Raw genomic sequence first — 16,946 nt, 5'->3', positions numbered from 1 at the left:
GTATGTACTCCAGTAGTTATTTTTTAAATGTATATGTTAATTCCTACCTTTGCAGTGATTAGTTGTGAAAAATATGGAAATAAAAGCGCACAGCAGATAAACTATTCATTTAAAAAAACCTACATTGCTAGCAAATGATTCCTATAGAATTCCTTGTCACTACTCCCCACTTCAACTGAGCTTGTTATTCTCCTTACATGTATATGAAATAGTTGTATTATAATGTATTCAAATGGTAAACTGTGGCAAAGTCAAGATGTTTGAACAAGAGGTCAGGTATATTTGTACTTCAATGCACTTAGAGCTGATATTTAAAAAATACAGCAGGGTGGAAGATAAGTTGTGTTGTGACAATGAGCAATTTCTGTTGTGAATAACAAGGAAATTCAGACAAGTTTAAAGAGCATGAATCATCACAGAAACGCCAGGAGGATGAAGAAGCAAAAAGCATCTAGCAATGTGTTGATTATTATGTTTATGATACTGCTTTTTTGCTCCTGGGATTTTTTTTTCCACCAAGCGATGGAATAGATAGAAATAAAAGTACTTTGATACCTACCAACAGTGCCTGATGATGCAGTGATAAATGAAATATTGTTAGCCTTAACAAACATCTCTGTTCAAAATACAAGCGTACTAGTAGTTTGACCTTCTCTGCATTTACAAGAAAACACTAACACATATTTCAAATATAGAAGCCACATCATTGTGACAAATACTGGCTTGTCATCCCACTAAGAAAGATCAGTGAAAGCAAAGAGAGAAGTGCCATGACCTAGTCGTGATTGGCTTGGGATATGCTTGTGGATGGTGGCTTTAGTAACTTCAAAATATGCTATTGCTCTAATTCTCTAACCGTTTATTTTTGTGAACTTACTGTTAGAATATCCAGTATAGCTGTAGGTCAAGAAGGATTGTTATTTTGATGTTTGATGCCTCAATTGCATGAGTCTTTCTCTGTATTATTTTTCTTTCTTCGTCAGTAGATACCAGACATTTTATTTTCTTCTAATGAGTTTCAAAGGTAGAAAGCATAGTTTGGGTGCTGGATAGTTGTTCTTCCTTTTTTCTTTGCAAAGTTTGTTTCAAATAAACTGGCATTCTGGTGGGGGTTTTTTCAAGCCTGTAAAAAAGTGCAGGGAGTACCATTTACTTTCAAAGCAAATATATTATGATAGCATTGAAAAGATGCTGATTTCATAATTGTTATTCTCTCTAACTCCTGACTTTTATTCTGGAAGACTGAACATGGAGGGTGAGGGGCGGTTGGGACAAGTTGTGTTCTCTGCCGTGGAAGCTGAGATTTTGGATGTATTTCTTTTCTTTAACTCCCACAGGAAAGTTCTGTGATTCTAGTTTATCATTTGCGAAGCTCAGTTTTGGGTGGGAAGCCCTCCATTGGGCATGTGTCACTTAAAATAGTATTCATGTATAGTATTGGTAAGGTACTGACCAAGTTTGTAGTTTTTCCAAGGTAATTTTTCTTCTGCTCATATTTTAAACTTTACATTCACTTTGTTTTCTATTGCAGGATCAGCACGACTCTTGACTTGGTTTTTTGCAAGTCAGGGAGTATGTCCTTCTGATAACTGAAAGAGGTGACTAAGTAGGATTCTCCCTTATTTAGGGTTACTACTGAGTAACGTTTTCTTCTTAAATTTGAACAATTTTTGATACATATATTGCAGATTACAGGGTGAGTTGCTTCTATATTGTATAGAGAGATCATCTCTTTCACGGACACCCCCTTGTCATGGGGAAAGAGCTTGTGTGCCCTTCTGAGGTTGGGAGCTATGCTGGTGGTGGCATATGCCTCTGGTAGGGTCTCCCATGTCAGACAGGTCTCAACTGAAGGGTCAGACAAAGTGTGTCCATGGGCAGGATGGGCTCACTTCAGGCAACCATCCTAGGAGAAGGACAGCTCTAACTTCAAACCCGGGCAGATGGAGCTTGTTTAGCTCTGTAAGGCCATCCATCTAAGAGAAGGACACTCTAATCAAACCTACCACCTGAGGACTTTACTGTCACCATCCAAGCTCGCTAGGCCCTGGCAGATAAACCCCAGGTGTAAAGGGTGGGGCCAGTTCCACGCACACTGTGCCTCACCTAAAAAATCCACTGTGCAGGCCCAAAGGGTTTATGCACATTTGCAAAGCCCTGTACAGACAGGCGAGGGATGAAACAGCAGGTGATAAGGTGCACTGGAAGTCGCAGACTCAACCCTGCATGCAGGCGGTTCAGGACACTGGTCGCTCCATAATGCTGTTGTTTCCTTTGAGAATTTATGCAGAATTAGTCTCAAGGAGAAAATGTAGAAAGAATCACGCCCCGCCTGTACCACCCGAGGAGACCTTTAACTGTGCTTTTTGCAGCCGGATTTGCCTATCCCACGTTCGCCTTTTTTTAGTCATCAGTGCGCTTGCAGTAAATGTTGGTAAAGCCCATCCCAGATCTTTGTTCGTGAAGTCAAGCCATGATCATCATGAGAGATCATGCATTGTAATATATGTAGTACCAGTTTTTCTTTCCATGGCTGCTTGCTGTTCTGTTTGACTGGCATGATAGCTGTCTTCATTGCGTTCTAAGTGATTTCCTCATGGTGTGTTTGATGGGTCTGATGAACATTTCATTTGTGAAGAGGATACTCCAACAAATATACTCTGAAGGGTACTGCAAAATATTGTGCTCAGTACATTATCCCGCTGTACTTGAATGATAGCCACTTAAAGAAAGATTTCTTTATACAAGAAGAGAAAAACACCAACAATGTGATTCAGCAGCATCTGAGGGGAATAACTGTACAGTTGTCCCTTCTGTGAGTGTGTGTTAAGTATTTGGAGGAAGTGAGAAATGGGGCTGGAGGAAGGAACTGCATTTTCCCAGGATGATTGATAAATTTTGGTGTTTTTTTTGTGGGGTTTTTTTTTTTGCTTAGTGAATTTGGGGTTAAGGTGTTTCAGGTGATAGCACTTGCTGAAGGCCAAGAAGATGGTAATTAATAATATAGTTTGGGGATTTTTAATAGAAGAAGTGGAGGTCGAAGGAAAAATAATGCAGTCCAAGGTCATTTTTGGGGCATAACAGGCTCTTGTTTTTAGAAGGAATTAATGTCTGCTGGAAAGAGCCATGGGGAATGCTTTATATGTATTAGTTAATCACAGCATAATAATGATCTTTGGGTGTTGTATAAGCATGAAGAAGCTGAGACAAAGATTGGCTAGACCAAAACGTTAACAGAAGTCTGTCATATGCGCAATGGTGGATAAGACCTGTGACAGAAGACTGTTTTGCATGTACTTCATGTACTATATTCCAACTCAGTATGTCTTGAATATTGAGATTTTTGTACAGTTTGTCACAGACCTGTTTGAGGCTATGTCAGGGTTGCAAGAGAAGGAAAAAATGTTTAGTGACAGATCAGCTGACCACCATCAAGTGCTTGAAAGAATTAAGGTTAGCAGCAGAAAATAAAGTTGCACATTAAAGGATCAAATTACTTTAAGAGCATGGCAAAGTTCTTGTGTTTAATAAAGAAAGCAAGCAGAGACTAGAAATTACTGGACTAATGACAAAACTGGTGATTTACATGTTTTTAAAGTTAGTCTCCTGGAGTTTCAGTTTGCATCATGTTTGAGTTACAATTTTGTGTAAGTTCTGCAATCTCTTTTTGCTACATAGTAAAGGAAAAATAATTGCAAAGGCTGCCAGGTACCCTGGAGTAACCTTTTCAGCTGTGGAACATAATCACAGGCAGAATTACAGATTACTTAAGTCATAAAAAAATGAAGTACCTAAAAGGTATTTATTAGACAGTAGCTTGTCAGTCAAAAGTCTCGTATGCAAAAATGAGCAAGATTAACTTTTTGTATCTCGATCTTAGAGCTAGTTGTAAAATGAAGACTATAAAGTTTTTGTTTGTTTCTATCTGTATGTCATGAAGGAGCGAAATGGTTTCTAAAACAGAGTCACAAACCGATTAGAAAATTCTCAAGGGGAACTCTGATGGGGCTATCATAATTTAACAATGGAACGGTGAGTCACTGCAGGAGGAATTCATGTAATCATCTTTTCTGGTATTTATAGGACCAGGAGGATAAAATGTCATTTAATTTTATTTGATTAAAGGCTACTATACAAAAGAGAAAAAGGAAGAAAAACTGAAGCATCTTTTATTTAAGGCATGAAAGACAAAGGGAATGTATAAAAAACATATTACGAAGCAGTAAAGTGGGTTATTGAAAATGTGATAAATGCTCCAAAATTGTTTGTTACTAATAAAATTATTTGATAGCTTAAGGTGATTTCTTTTCTTTCTTTCTTTCTTTCTTTCTTTCTTTCTTTCTTTCTTTCTTTCTTTCTTTCTTTCTTTCTTGCTTTCTTGCTTTCTTTCTTGCTTGCTTGCTTGCTTGCTTGCTTGCTTGCTTGCTTGCTTGCTTGCTTGCTTGCTTGCTTGCTTTCTTGCTTTCTTGCTTTCTTGCTTTCTTGCTTTCTTGCTTTCTTGCTTTCTTTCTTGCTTGCTTTCTTGCTTGCTTTCTTGCTTGCTTTCTTGCTTGCTTTCTTGCTTGCTTTCTTGCTTGCTTGCTTTCTTGCTTGCTTGCTTTCTTGCTTGCTTTCTTTCTTGCTTGCTTTCTTTCTTGCTTGCTTGCTTGCTTTCTTGCTTTCTTTCTTGCTTTCTTTCTTGCTTTCTTTCTTGCTTTCTTTCTTGCTTTCTTTCTTGCTTTCTTTCTTGCTTTCTTTCTTGCTTTCTTTCTTGCTTTCTTTCTTGCTTTCTTTCTTTCTTGCTTTCTTTCTTGCTTGCTTTCTTGCTTGCTTTCTTGCTTGCTTTCTTGCTTGCTTTCTTCCTTGCTTTCTTCCTTGCTTTCTTGCTTGCTTTCTTCCTTGCTTTCTTCCTTGCTTTCTTCCTTGCTTTCTTCCTTGCTTTCTTCCTTGCTTTCTTCCTTGCTTTCTTCCTTGCTTTCCTTTCCTTCCTTTCCTTCCTTTCCTTCCTTTCCTTCCTTTCCTTCCTTTCCTTCCTTTCCTTCCTTTCCTTCCTTTCCTTCCTTTCCTTCCTTTCCTTCCTTTCCTTCCTTTCCTTCCTTTCCTTCCTTTCCTTCCTTTCCTTCCTTTCCTTCCTTTCCTTCCTTTCCTTCCTTTCCTTCCTTTCTTCCTTCTATAGGTGCAAAGTGTTGCTTTTGAGTGGAACAGGTAGATTGTGAGGCATCTGTATGAGTACTTGCTTGCTAGTTCAGGCATGTATATCTGCAGTTCAGAGATTTTCCATGGAAGGACTACCTTACAGGAATATATCAAAATATACTTAATGTAGCCTTAATTAGGTTTGCTAGGAGGCCAAAACCACTTCAGCCTATTCTGTTAATGCTGGTGATGCAGTATTTGATCCAGTGCTGTGCATTCACTCCTGCAGCCACTTATGCTCAGATCAGAGCTGTATCCTCTCCTGTGTAGTGCTCCCGGTTTAAAGATCACATTGCGATTTTCTACTGTTGCTTAAAGGTTTGGTTGGTTTGTGTTGGTTCTTCCAGAAAGGGCAGTATAATTTGGTGAGCAGGTGTTTATGTGAATGCTTGCATGAATTCTTAATGGAAACTTTTTGATGCTGTCACAATATTGAGAGCTTGTCAGTATATCATGGTACAATGAGCTTTATCCTTTCTCCTTTCTACTAGCACTTATTGCACTAGTAGCGTTTTTTTAGCTTATTTATAAGATCTGCTGTATGGTTCATTAATATTCATTATGTGTAAGGGTTTTACCAAGCTTAAAATTTATCAGAGTTGAAATTAGTGAAAGCAGAGGCAGATAGATGTGTGTGAGAACAGGTGACACAACCAAACCCAACACAGAAGATGTTACTCATGTTGATTAAACTCACTTTTTGCAAGAGGAATTATGATGTTGTTTTGGTTTTGCTTGTTTTACGTTGTTGCAGAATAAGTGCAATCCTGATTGACACTTGAGACTGGTGTGACCACATTTCCAAGTGGGTTAATCCTATACAAGAAACAAAAAGGTAGTTTTAATTTTCTACTGTTGTTTCACATTTTCCGGAACGGTTTTATCTACGGAAATGGCAGATAAAAGTGAAATGTCTCTTTATTGCTCATGTACCTTACATCTGGTAAGGATTAAGTGGAAATAACTTGAGTAGAAATCACGAATATCAGACATTTCTTGGAAATTTTAAGAGTAATTTAAGAGGATTTGCATGTTTTGTAGATTTCATGTTAATTTTTTCTAGATTCAGAGTTAACAACTACACTTTTATGTTAGTAATTTTCATTTAGGAGAGAGAATACAAATTTTTGTAATTAGTTTAATAGCCCACTTAATAGCCAGTACTGGATTTTTACAAGGTTAGCAGAAGTAACAGTACAGTGAAAAAAACCCCGCATACTGAATGGAGCCTCTGTCATGAGAGAGGTTCTCTGAATCTGATCAACAGTGATAATGTCAGAGCTTATAGACAAAGTATGTTATCAGTACTTGGAATTTTTAATGTATGTAAGTATTTTCAGAGTCTAGTTAAATTCTTGTAGTTAGTTGTCTTTTAAAAAATACCCATACTTTTTTGACTGTTTCAGTTTTGTGCTTATAAATTGGTTTCAGTGAATATACTTCGGGTTTATGGCAGAAGATAAATCAGAATCCTTAATTAAATAGTGGGAGCATTTATATAATATGAATATCATATCCTCTGTAATGTAATTTTGTCTTCTACTTCTTAAAAAAAATAATCTCTGTTATTCTTTATTTCTTGTATGAGTGGTGCAATTTAATGTTGCATGATGAGCCAACTCAATTTTTTTTTCTTTGTGAAATATTATAGGAAAGTTCTGCTTTTAGAGCATAGGTTTAGGAAACATGAAGGTATTAACACAAAGAAATTAAATTGTGACAACCTAAGTATTTGAAAGGATCATAACTTGCACTCATAACCACATTAGAGTTGTATTATTCTTCTTCTCATAAATATTCAGTTTTTTTATGATAGGATTTCCATTAAAAAGCCTTTATTTATGTCCTCTAAAACCTGTTTCTTGAAAAATGTTTGTGTCTGTCTTCATTGCATTTGAATTTCTGTTTTTATCCACAGGGATTTTGTGGTTGAGTCTTAATTCTTTCAAGAGATAAGTAACAAAATTTCCCTTAAAAGGTGCTTACATTTAGGTGTGTAGGTGCTTAACTTAGGTTATGTAGACTTTGTCAGTAAGTTTAGTTCACATTAATTTCTATCTAATATGATTGCACTTGTTAAGTGGTCTTCAAAAACTGTTTCACACACAAAAAGTAATTTGAGGATTTAGAAGAAGCCCAACCAAAAACACGTACTGAAGTGTGTGGAGAATTTTGTTGTTCCAGTTTAGCTTGCGTGGAGTCTGCTGTTTCCCGTAATCAAGGGAGGTCTGTTAAATGAACCAAGAGGAAAGATTTACAGCAATTCGGAGGTGCAGAGACTAGAGAAAATGCTGTTTAGTCACACTTCTACTTTGGTTTTAAATGCAGTTATAGAACAATAAAATTCTGTCGCTTTCTAAACTTTAGTATGTTTTCCCTATGGTATAGAATTATGGATACCTTTTTAGTAATTTGAAAGGAAATATTTTATAAGTGGAACTGCAGTCATGCAACCTCTTCATAGCTAAGTGAAGAGCCAGTTATTTCTGTTAACAATATAGTTCTTGCCTTTTAAGCTGTTGAGTGTTGTCATATTTAACAAAGGCCACATGAGGAAGGTGCATGGGACAGGTGCTAGAAACAGTCCTGCTATTTTGCAGGTAAAGACTTAAACCAGCATTAAGTTCTACCTAATTTTCTTGTTTCTCCTGTTTATGGAGTCAAAGTGCCTTGGTTCAAGGGGGATGATTGTTTCCTGAGTCATTGTTTCTTAGGAAAGTTTCAGGAACAAAGCCTCTTGGTCATATGGACTCTGACCAGAGAAACCCTTACAATGAGCCTACAGAAAGCACATAGCCAGAAGTGTAGTGTTCACCTCTCCAGAGTTTTTATCTCAGCTTCCCTTCTGCTTCTCCTTTCCTCCTGTTGAGACTTCCTGCACTGTGACTATATTGAATGGTGTATTTTCCTCCATGTGAGGAAATCAGCAAAAGAAGCTTTATATCAACAAACATTTTTTATTATTATTATTGTGGTTGAAAGGTAAAGGTGTTGTCTCTTCATTCAGCAGCATTTCCTTGACATGACGTTTGGAGCCGGCGGTCACACTACAGCTCTTCTAGAGAAAGCAAGCAACATCACGGTATATGCACTGGACAGGGACCCCACAGCTTATAACATAGCTCAGCAGCTTTCAGAATTGTACCCGTAAGTTGTCTTCTCCTGTCTTAAATACAGTCAAGATAAGGTTGATACTGTGATATTATATCTACAATTGAATATATCTTTATAGTTTTGATAAATAGTTTTTAATGGCTTATTGTAGAATAGTACTGTATGCTGTATATACCCCATTAAATAGGACATCCAGTTCATTTTAGGAGTATTTGCATGCAAGTTCTTCTGAAGTTTTTGGAGTTAAATGCATTTTTTTCTGTAAACAGTTAATTTTGAGTATGTGCCATGTGGCCAATTTCATATTTAACAATTGTTTTAAGAAAGTTTATTGTGTTCTGTTTGCTTTGAGATTAATCTGATGATAGGATTGTACAAAACACACACTTTGTGGTAAATATTTCATCAAAAAGGATGAAATAATATACTTTTAAATAATAAGGTTATATAAGTATTGCTTATGAGTATTTAAAAATTAAAAAAAAAATTAATTCAGTATTAGGCTTTCTGAATATTTTGCCACTGGCTTCAGAAACACTAAACATTTGAATAAGCTACTGTTTTTGTGTAAAGCTCATGCTTCAACTTTCTTTTAAAATAGAGTGCTGAATTTGCTAAATGAACAATTGCTAAGTGCAAATTTTTAGTTTTCTCTAGTCATACAAGTTCTTTTATTCAAGAAACAGCCAAGTCAGAGGGCATTCATGCAGAAGTGTGCAATATATGAAATGGAATATGGACTTTCAGAAACTGCTGCTGTTCTTATTTGACCAGAAAGTAGAAATACATAGATATAAAATTCAATAATATGAAATAATACTTAAAGAAATTTAAACTTGTCAGGCTGAAAACATTGCCCAGAAAAACACTGTTGCCTGGAGAAGCTGTGACTGCCTCATCCCTGGCAGTGTTCAAGGCCAGGTTGGACGAGGCTTGGAGAAACCTGGTCTAGTGGAAGGTGTTGGAACTGGATGAGCTTTAAGGTCCCTTCCAACCCAAACCAGTCTCTGATTCTATGATTATTTATTTCAAAGAGCTTTTACACGAGGAAAAGCAAATGTTTGCAGTAAGAATAAAACTGTGATAGAGGTGGATAGAGAAGCAGCTGGCTCTTTAATCTTTTCTTTTTTTCTCCCCATAAAAAGAAATTCTGAGATAGCAATACTGTCCAAGCAATGCAGAAGGTATTTCTCACCCTTCCTAAAAGAAAACGCTAAAGTGTGCATTCCCTTCTTCAAGTGCCAGTGTCAGAGGCCCAGGGGGAAAAATGTAAGCATGTGAGAAGAAATGAGAGCTCAGTTTCTAGTTATCCTACTCAGTAAGACCATTTAAATATATTTCTCAAAATTTTCAGTTCTCTGCAGGCTGAAGTGTCATGCAGTGTATACTTACAAATTTTTGGAATTCCAATCTCAACTGTTATTTCTCCAGAGAATGATCTTGTTGAGAGAATAATTGTCAAGGAAAGTCCATTTTCTTTTAAACTAAGCCTGCAAACACATTCTGCTCGATGTCATGGGAGTTGTAGAGTCTTCTGTTCTTGTGTCATAGCAAAAAAAAAAAACACCCCAAAACCCAAACCAAAAAACTGTAGTTCAAATCGAAGCTAATCTTGTACTTAACAGAAGTTTTCAGAACCATTCACACAAAGTAAGACAATGAAGAGTCCTCTAACTCAACGTGTATTTGTCTGTAAAGTATCGTATGCAAACCTGGGTGTTAAGCAAGTTTGTTTTCTAAATAGATGAATAGATTTTACAGGTTTGATGCTGTTCTGCAGTGATTGCCATTGTTAATTCTCTGCTTGCATATGTTTGGGAAAAGATGAGCTTTAATCAGTATAGTATTGCAGTTCATGTAAGTTACTATGGCTTTATAAACAAGGGAGGTCTCCTAGTTCCTCTTTCTGGTTGTAAAATTATATAAACTTGGTTACTTGGATTCCAGACTTTGTGTTGTCTGCCTCTACAGTCACAAGTTATTAGAATAAAACAGATTATTAGATAACATAGTGTTGTTAGTGAAAAGTCTTCATCACTGAAAAATGAATACATGTCACTTGAATACTATTGTAAGATAAAGAGTGGTCTTACTTGTTTTGGTGGTTTCCCTCATCTCCCAACTTTCCTGTTGAAAAGAACAAGTGTGCCTCTTTTCAGAAGGAAAATGTACCTTTTTCATAATAGCTTCTGTTGAAAATTAAGGTAAAAGAATGTTCATATGTGATATTATGTGCTTATTATCAGTCTGCTTTACCTGGAAAGGCAGTTGTATAAAACATAGTTTAATTAAAAGGGGGAAAGAAAAGGTGTATCATTTATAACTTAACACGTGAAGCTGGGGTTTGCTTACAAATCAGTTTTAAGCATAAAGGATTTACTTGTTATGAGACATGTAGCTTTCCTGAATGGATTTTTTTTCTTTCAGTATTCATTAAAGATGGTTGATCTAATATTATGGGGTTTATTGTCTATTTTCTGCACTGTGTGAAATAAATCTTTTATCATGATTTTATCAGTTTCATTTAAATTTGTATTGGCATTGAAAGCTCAGGGAATTCATCCAGTTGATTTTTATTTTTTTTCTTTTTTTACCTCTTCTGTTTAACATTCCTGTTTTGGGAGAGGTTATTTGACTGGCTGAAGAGCTTCACTTCCTTTGGAGCTGATGGCACAAGAGCTGGGAAAGGCTGTTCTGCAGTTGTAACCAGTAAAATCCGATTCCCACTATGTCTGAAATTGTGAATGCAGTGGGCAAATTGGAAGTCATACGTAAACTGAATCTTCTGTTCCCATTTTGTTTCTACCTAAAACAGGATATCGTACCCATTTAATTGGGGATCTTAGTAAATTCCAGCATATTAACTTCCTGATAGGTTTTGAGTTTTGCAGTAGTATTTGAAGTAGTCCATCCTACATGAAAAACTTCAAAATATTCAATGTTAATTGCTATTATTTCTTCTGTTAGGTAAGACTTTTAATAGTAGTAAAGTCATATACCTCCAACTGTTACTCACTATGAGGCTTCATTTTTTAAGACTGCTATATCACAAGGCACTGAGTTACAAGATTATTAAAGCTCAAGTTGTAGAAATATGCCCAAAGATATGGTTGGAAGGTGAGATAAGTATGGCTAAATTAGGGAATTTTTCTATATCCAGAACTAATAAATGAAGTCCTCCTTGTGCTTAGCTGAAAGACAGCTGGAGTAATAAGTCACTGAAAGAGAATACTGAGGGAAAATACATTTGATGTTTGTATTTTAATGTCTCTGCTTCTCGGTAGTGATTTTGTCAGAACTGAAATCTGAAGAGGGCAGAGTTCCAACTGCAAATCTCGCATTCATTTAGGCTCTCTGTTTATTATTTTTTTAAACTATGTAGTGCTGCTTTAATAAGGAGAAAATGGGTCAGGGCTTGTTAGATATTCAGTGTGTGGGTGGGAATCCTTTGACATGCTTTCTGGGGAAGCCTCTAACTTGGGAATTGCTGCTGAGAATCCAGGAGAACCAGATAAAATTCAGTCAGCAGCAATATATATTACAAGTAAACCTTTTCATGCCCGCTGAAAGGGAAAGGTTAGAGAGGTGGCTGAAATCTGGCAATTAACCAATATCACTGCAAGCTTTTAAGTATGAGAAACCTATGCAAAGCCTACACAGAGGAGACAGTATGTTCTTTGTAATTCTCTGAGCAGAATAAGAAAGTGAGCCCTAAAAGTAAGGATGAATAGTCTAAAATTTCTCATGTGATTTAACTACCTTTTAATTTTAGTTCTAAAGTGATTTTGAGGTGTGATGGTGCTTGTGGGTTTAGCTTTTAGTGTTGTACTAAGTTTACAAGAAAAGTGGGATAGAACAATCAGCTCTGTGTTGTATTTTACAGGGAAAATAGAATGCATTTTGTCCAGTTCTAGGGGAAACAGAACTACTTTCAGTTGCAGTAAGCTTATTTGAAGTGCTTGTGAATTCTAGCTGCATGTGGTATATATGTAGATGCTTTTGTTTCTTTGTTTAAAATGTTCTTCACCGTGTATGTTTCTGGGTGCCGCGTGCCCACCAGAGCTGCACTGTCACTCTCATCCGCAGTAGGACAGGGACAGGAGATTCAACAAAAGGCTTGTACATTAAGATAAGGACTGGGAGAGATCACTCATCAGTTACTGTCACGGGTAAACAAGGCTCAACTCTGGGAAATTAGTTTAATTTATTACCGAACTAAATCAGTGTAGAATAGTGAGAAACAAAACCAAATCTTAAGCCATCTTCACCTCACCCCTCCTGTGTCACAGAAGCCCCCCTGTTACCAAAACCTTGCCATGCAATCCCAATACAGCTCAGCATCATTCTTAAATGACCATGTTAATTAGCTGAACCAAATGTTTCTGATTGTTTTCTTAATTTTCTTAACAGTCCTATGCTAGTACTCTGAATTGTTATTTCGGTCATATACTTGCCAAGCAGCTGGGAAAGACCAGTTATTGTTTTCATTAGAGATTTTAGATCAGGGAGCTCCAGTGGAGTGACTAACATGTGACTAACATGTACCTTACATCTGTTCAATCTGTATGTCTGTTCATATGGGCAGAATGCTTTTGTTTGGCTTAAACAGAGCACATTTCATTCAGAACTAGTCATAGATATATGAACACCTAAGCATCTTCAAAATGTAGCATAATCTAAGACGAGGTAGACTAAACCCGTACCTTCTTAGAATAGGAGATGGAAGAGAAATGGTGCACAAATCCAAATGTTTCTTTAAAACAGTGTGTAGCTCAGTAATAGAAGTAAGTCTGGGAGAACGTTGCTAGTAGAAAGCCAAAAAAGATGACAAATCTGGCTATTGTGGTTGAGCAGACAACCAGTCTTCAGGTGTCAATCTGAAACTTGAAGAGATTGGATGCGACAGTTTAAATATCTTAAGATTTTACCCTTGCAATTTCAGTAGTGTCTGTTACTCAGCTGAAAGTGTATTTATCTTTATATCTGTCAGATATAAAGTCCTATGCAACTTTTTTATGAGGGGTGGGGAAGTCTGCAGGAAAGCAAGTTGGTGAGTTACCTGGAGTAATGGAGAAACATTTCTAGAAGAAGTTGTCCTGCAGGCTGTACTAAGCCCACCTTTGACATGGTGGTATTTGACCATGCCCCTTTGATCAGATTCAGTTTCCAGTGTGTTTATTCTTTTCCTCAGAGGTAAATGTGAAAAAGCTCATACACTGCACCTCACAGTGTGGGCATGTGTGTGAAAGTGTGAGTTGCCACCACATCCTTATGTATGGAAAAGGCTGAATGGGGTGCTAAACTCAGTGCTGATATTGTCCATGCAGTGTGTCTTAAAACTATTGTTTACTTCCAGTGGCAGGAGTCGTTAACTGTTGTATGCTTGGCAAGTCAGAATACAGCTCTTACTTACATTGCAGTCAGTAAGGGCAGGAAAGATTGCATTTATATTCACTGGAGCATGTTAATATGTGTATTTGGAAGGCTGGAGCAGGGTTTTTTATGCTTAAGGTATAGGATGTCAACATCTCTTATCTCTCCATCACAGGATTCTTTTAGCACTGTATCATAGCAGAATTTAAAGGCTGAATGACAAGGAAAAGCACTCTATCTTCTGAATTTAAATACATAAATTTATCAAATCACTTCAGAGCTCTAATTTTTTCTGCCTCAGTTGCAGCCAAATGCTGACCTGACCTGACTCTTGCTTAACTAGTGAGATACGTCTGGCTCATGCATTGAGGTGGGATGGCTACAGACTATTTCCAAGTTTAAATTTCATATACTCTTTACATAAGAGAAGTCCTTATCAGCACCTTATTTACATATTAAAGGAATAAGGTGTCTTAAGAACATGGCTATGCCTTAATACTGCCTCTGAATATATACAATGGCTCTAGTTTCAAGGTGTGTGGTTATGTTGATATTCCCAATAAAACTTTTATTTAGTAATAGAAACATTTGGAGACTGATTAAATACTAATCAGTCTATCAACTTATTCTGTTTACAAGATTCAGTTAGTTGTTTTAATGCTATATATATTTATTTGGGCAAAATGATCTGATAGTTAGAATAATAATTAAAATTATTTTCAATGTCATGTCATAAATCTGGGGTTTTGTCTGTTTTCATACATAATATCTCATGTGCCAGTGCTGGAGTTAATGTAATTTTCAGTCAAATGAGTCAGTTTTATGTTAGTGGTTTAGGAAAACAAATTGCTGCCATTTTTATCTGAGTGGTCTTGAGAGAACCTGCAATGCCATGTTATTTTAATAGGAAAATCTTAGGTGTTCGCCAATTTGAAGCTCTGAAGGAAGGTTTGCAAGCATCAGGTTTAAAACAAAGAACCGTTCTACTTCCAGATTTTTTTCTTTAACATTATAGAGTCATTTTACATTTCAGTATTATGTGAAAATTAGAGTTCTGTGAATAATTGGTATTTGTCAATTTGGATGGGAGTTTTGGCTGGGGCAATTTCTCCCACTATCAAAATCATTCCCATTGGAAGGGATCTTATGATGTCATCTACTCCAGCCTCATGCTTCATGCAGGTTCAATAGGAACAGTTTTGTTGTGAGAGGGTGGCCTTGAATCCTTGAGGATCTGAAGGTGGCCCCTGCAGTCATATGCCATGTAATAGTGTTTTGGATTGGTTTATATTGTCCATAGAATTTAAATTGAGACATGTGTCATGTTGTCATTTCCTTCAGACTTTCTGTTGAGTGGATTGTCACACAAAGCGTGCAGGAAGTGATTCTGCTTCTCTGAGTTGTTCCTGCTTCCCTCTATTCATTTTCTTACTTTCTGTTTGAGATACTGCTAGATCAGGGCAATCAGTATGATCATCTACACCTGTAACTGACTCAGACATCTTTAGGTAACACCAGCATAGGCCAAACAGTTTAATTACTTTCTACCTCGAGAAACTACACATTTTAGACCACAGATAGTGATCAAGAAACAAAGAAACATTCTGTTGAATGCCTGTTTTCTCCCATCACAAGTTTTCATCAGTATTTCTAAGAAAACTATAAAATGCTAACTGTCCTTGCAGAATGAGAGGACCTTTATTTCTTAAGTAGATGAAGAGGAGTGAGAAGCCTCTGAAATAATTTAAAACAGACAAAAAACCTGTAGGTATTAATTGAGGATGTGGAGCTGAATCATAGAACTGTAGAATCATAGAATAGTTAGGGTTGGAAAGGACCTTAAGGTCATCTAGTTCCAACCCACCTGCCATGGGCAGGGACACCTCACACTAAACCATGCCACCCAAGGCCTCATCCACCCTGGCCTTGAACACTGCCAGGGATGGAGCATTCACAACCTCCCTGGGCAACCCATTTCAGTGCCTCACCACACTCACAGTAAAGAATTTCTTATATCCAACCTAAACTTCCCCTGTTTAAGTTTGAACCCGTTACCCCTTGTCCTGTCACTACAGTCCCTGATGAAGAGTCCCTCCCCAGCATCCCTATAGGCCCCCTTCAGGTACTGGAAGGCTGCTATTAGGTCCCCACGCAGCCTTCTCTTCTCCAGGCTGAACAGCCCCAACTTTCTCAGCCTGTCTTCATACGGGAGGTGCTCCAGTCCCCTGATCATCCTTGTGGCCCTCCTCTGGACTTGTTCCAACAGTTCCATGTCCTTTTTATGCTGAGGACACCAGAACTGCACACAATACTCCAAGTGAGGTCTCACAAGAGCAGAGTAGAGGGGCAGGATCGCCTCCTTCGACCTGCTGGTCGTGCTCCTTTTGATGCAGCCCAGGATACGGTTGGCTTTCTGGGCTGCGAGCGCACACTGAAGCTGGCTCATGTTCATTTTCTCATCGACCAGCACCCCCAAGTCCTTCTCTGCAGGGCTGCTCTGAATCTCTTCTCTGCCCTATCTGTAGCTGTGCCTGGGATTGCTCCGATCCGGGTGCAGGACCTTGCACTTGTCATGGTTAAACTGCATAAGGTTGGCATCAGCCCACCTCACAAGCATGTCAAGGTCCCTTTGGATGGCATCCCTTCCCTCCAGTGTATCAATCGAACCACAACCTCCAGCATATCAACCGAATGCGGGTGATTTGACATCTTCAGACATGTACATACATATATATTTTTTTTTTTTTGATATTTTTAATTCATCTGCATCAGTGTGGTATAAGCAGAACATTTTAAAGTTTAATGCTATAGCTCTTAAATGCAGAGTGTTTCTGAGGTCAGTTCTTTGAAGCTTAATTTGGGTTGTAGGTTTTTTCTAAAAGGGACAAATGTCATTTTTTAAAGTAAATAATCAGGATGCTGAAATAATTTTTGAGCTTACATGATCCAGAGAGGAGACATTGACTTTTCAGCCAGTTTTCAATCTTGCTTCTGATGAGAAAGTTTCTTATAGGTGTTTAGGTACCTGGGTACTTCTGTATTACTTTTGTAACCATTTAGTTACCATTTTCTCTCAAAGTGATGGAGTAGTCCTTTCAATTTTTTGTTTGTTTTATTTTTGCATGACAGCGAAACTCAAGGTTCTGCTTTTTCAATGAGAGAGAGAAGGGGAAGAGAACATAGATTCTCATCTGAAGTTTTTTGCACCCGGTAGCTAGTTGTCTACAAATCTTTTTGTCCTGTGTGGAAATGGTATGTCCATATTCCTCAGCAACAGTTAGTAT

General features: G+C 37.4%; 1 protein-coding gene across 1 annotated transcript in view; it reads left to right on the top strand.

The window, feature by feature from the left end:
* The window catches only part of METTL15 (methyltransferase 15, mitochondrial 12S rRNA N4-cytidine), a 101,590-nt gene that overhangs the window by 39,913 nt on the left and 44,731 nt on the right, over positions 1-16,946 (top strand). Inside the window, exon 3 of the mRNA XM_065683358.1 lies at positions 8,186-8,322. Coding sequence (XP_065539430.1) covers positions 8,186-8,322 — 137 coding nt within the window. The remainder of the gene's footprint in view (positions 1-8,185; positions 8,323-16,946) is intronic.

Source organism: Lathamus discolor, chromosome 6 (assembly GCF_037157495.1).
Source record: "Lathamus discolor isolate bLatDis1 chromosome 6, bLatDis1.hap1, whole genome shotgun sequence".
NCBI classification, from domain to species: Eukaryota; Metazoa; Chordata; class Aves; order Psittaciformes; family Psittacidae; genus Lathamus; species Lathamus discolor.
This window is presented reverse-complemented; position numbering and strand designations above follow the sequence as displayed.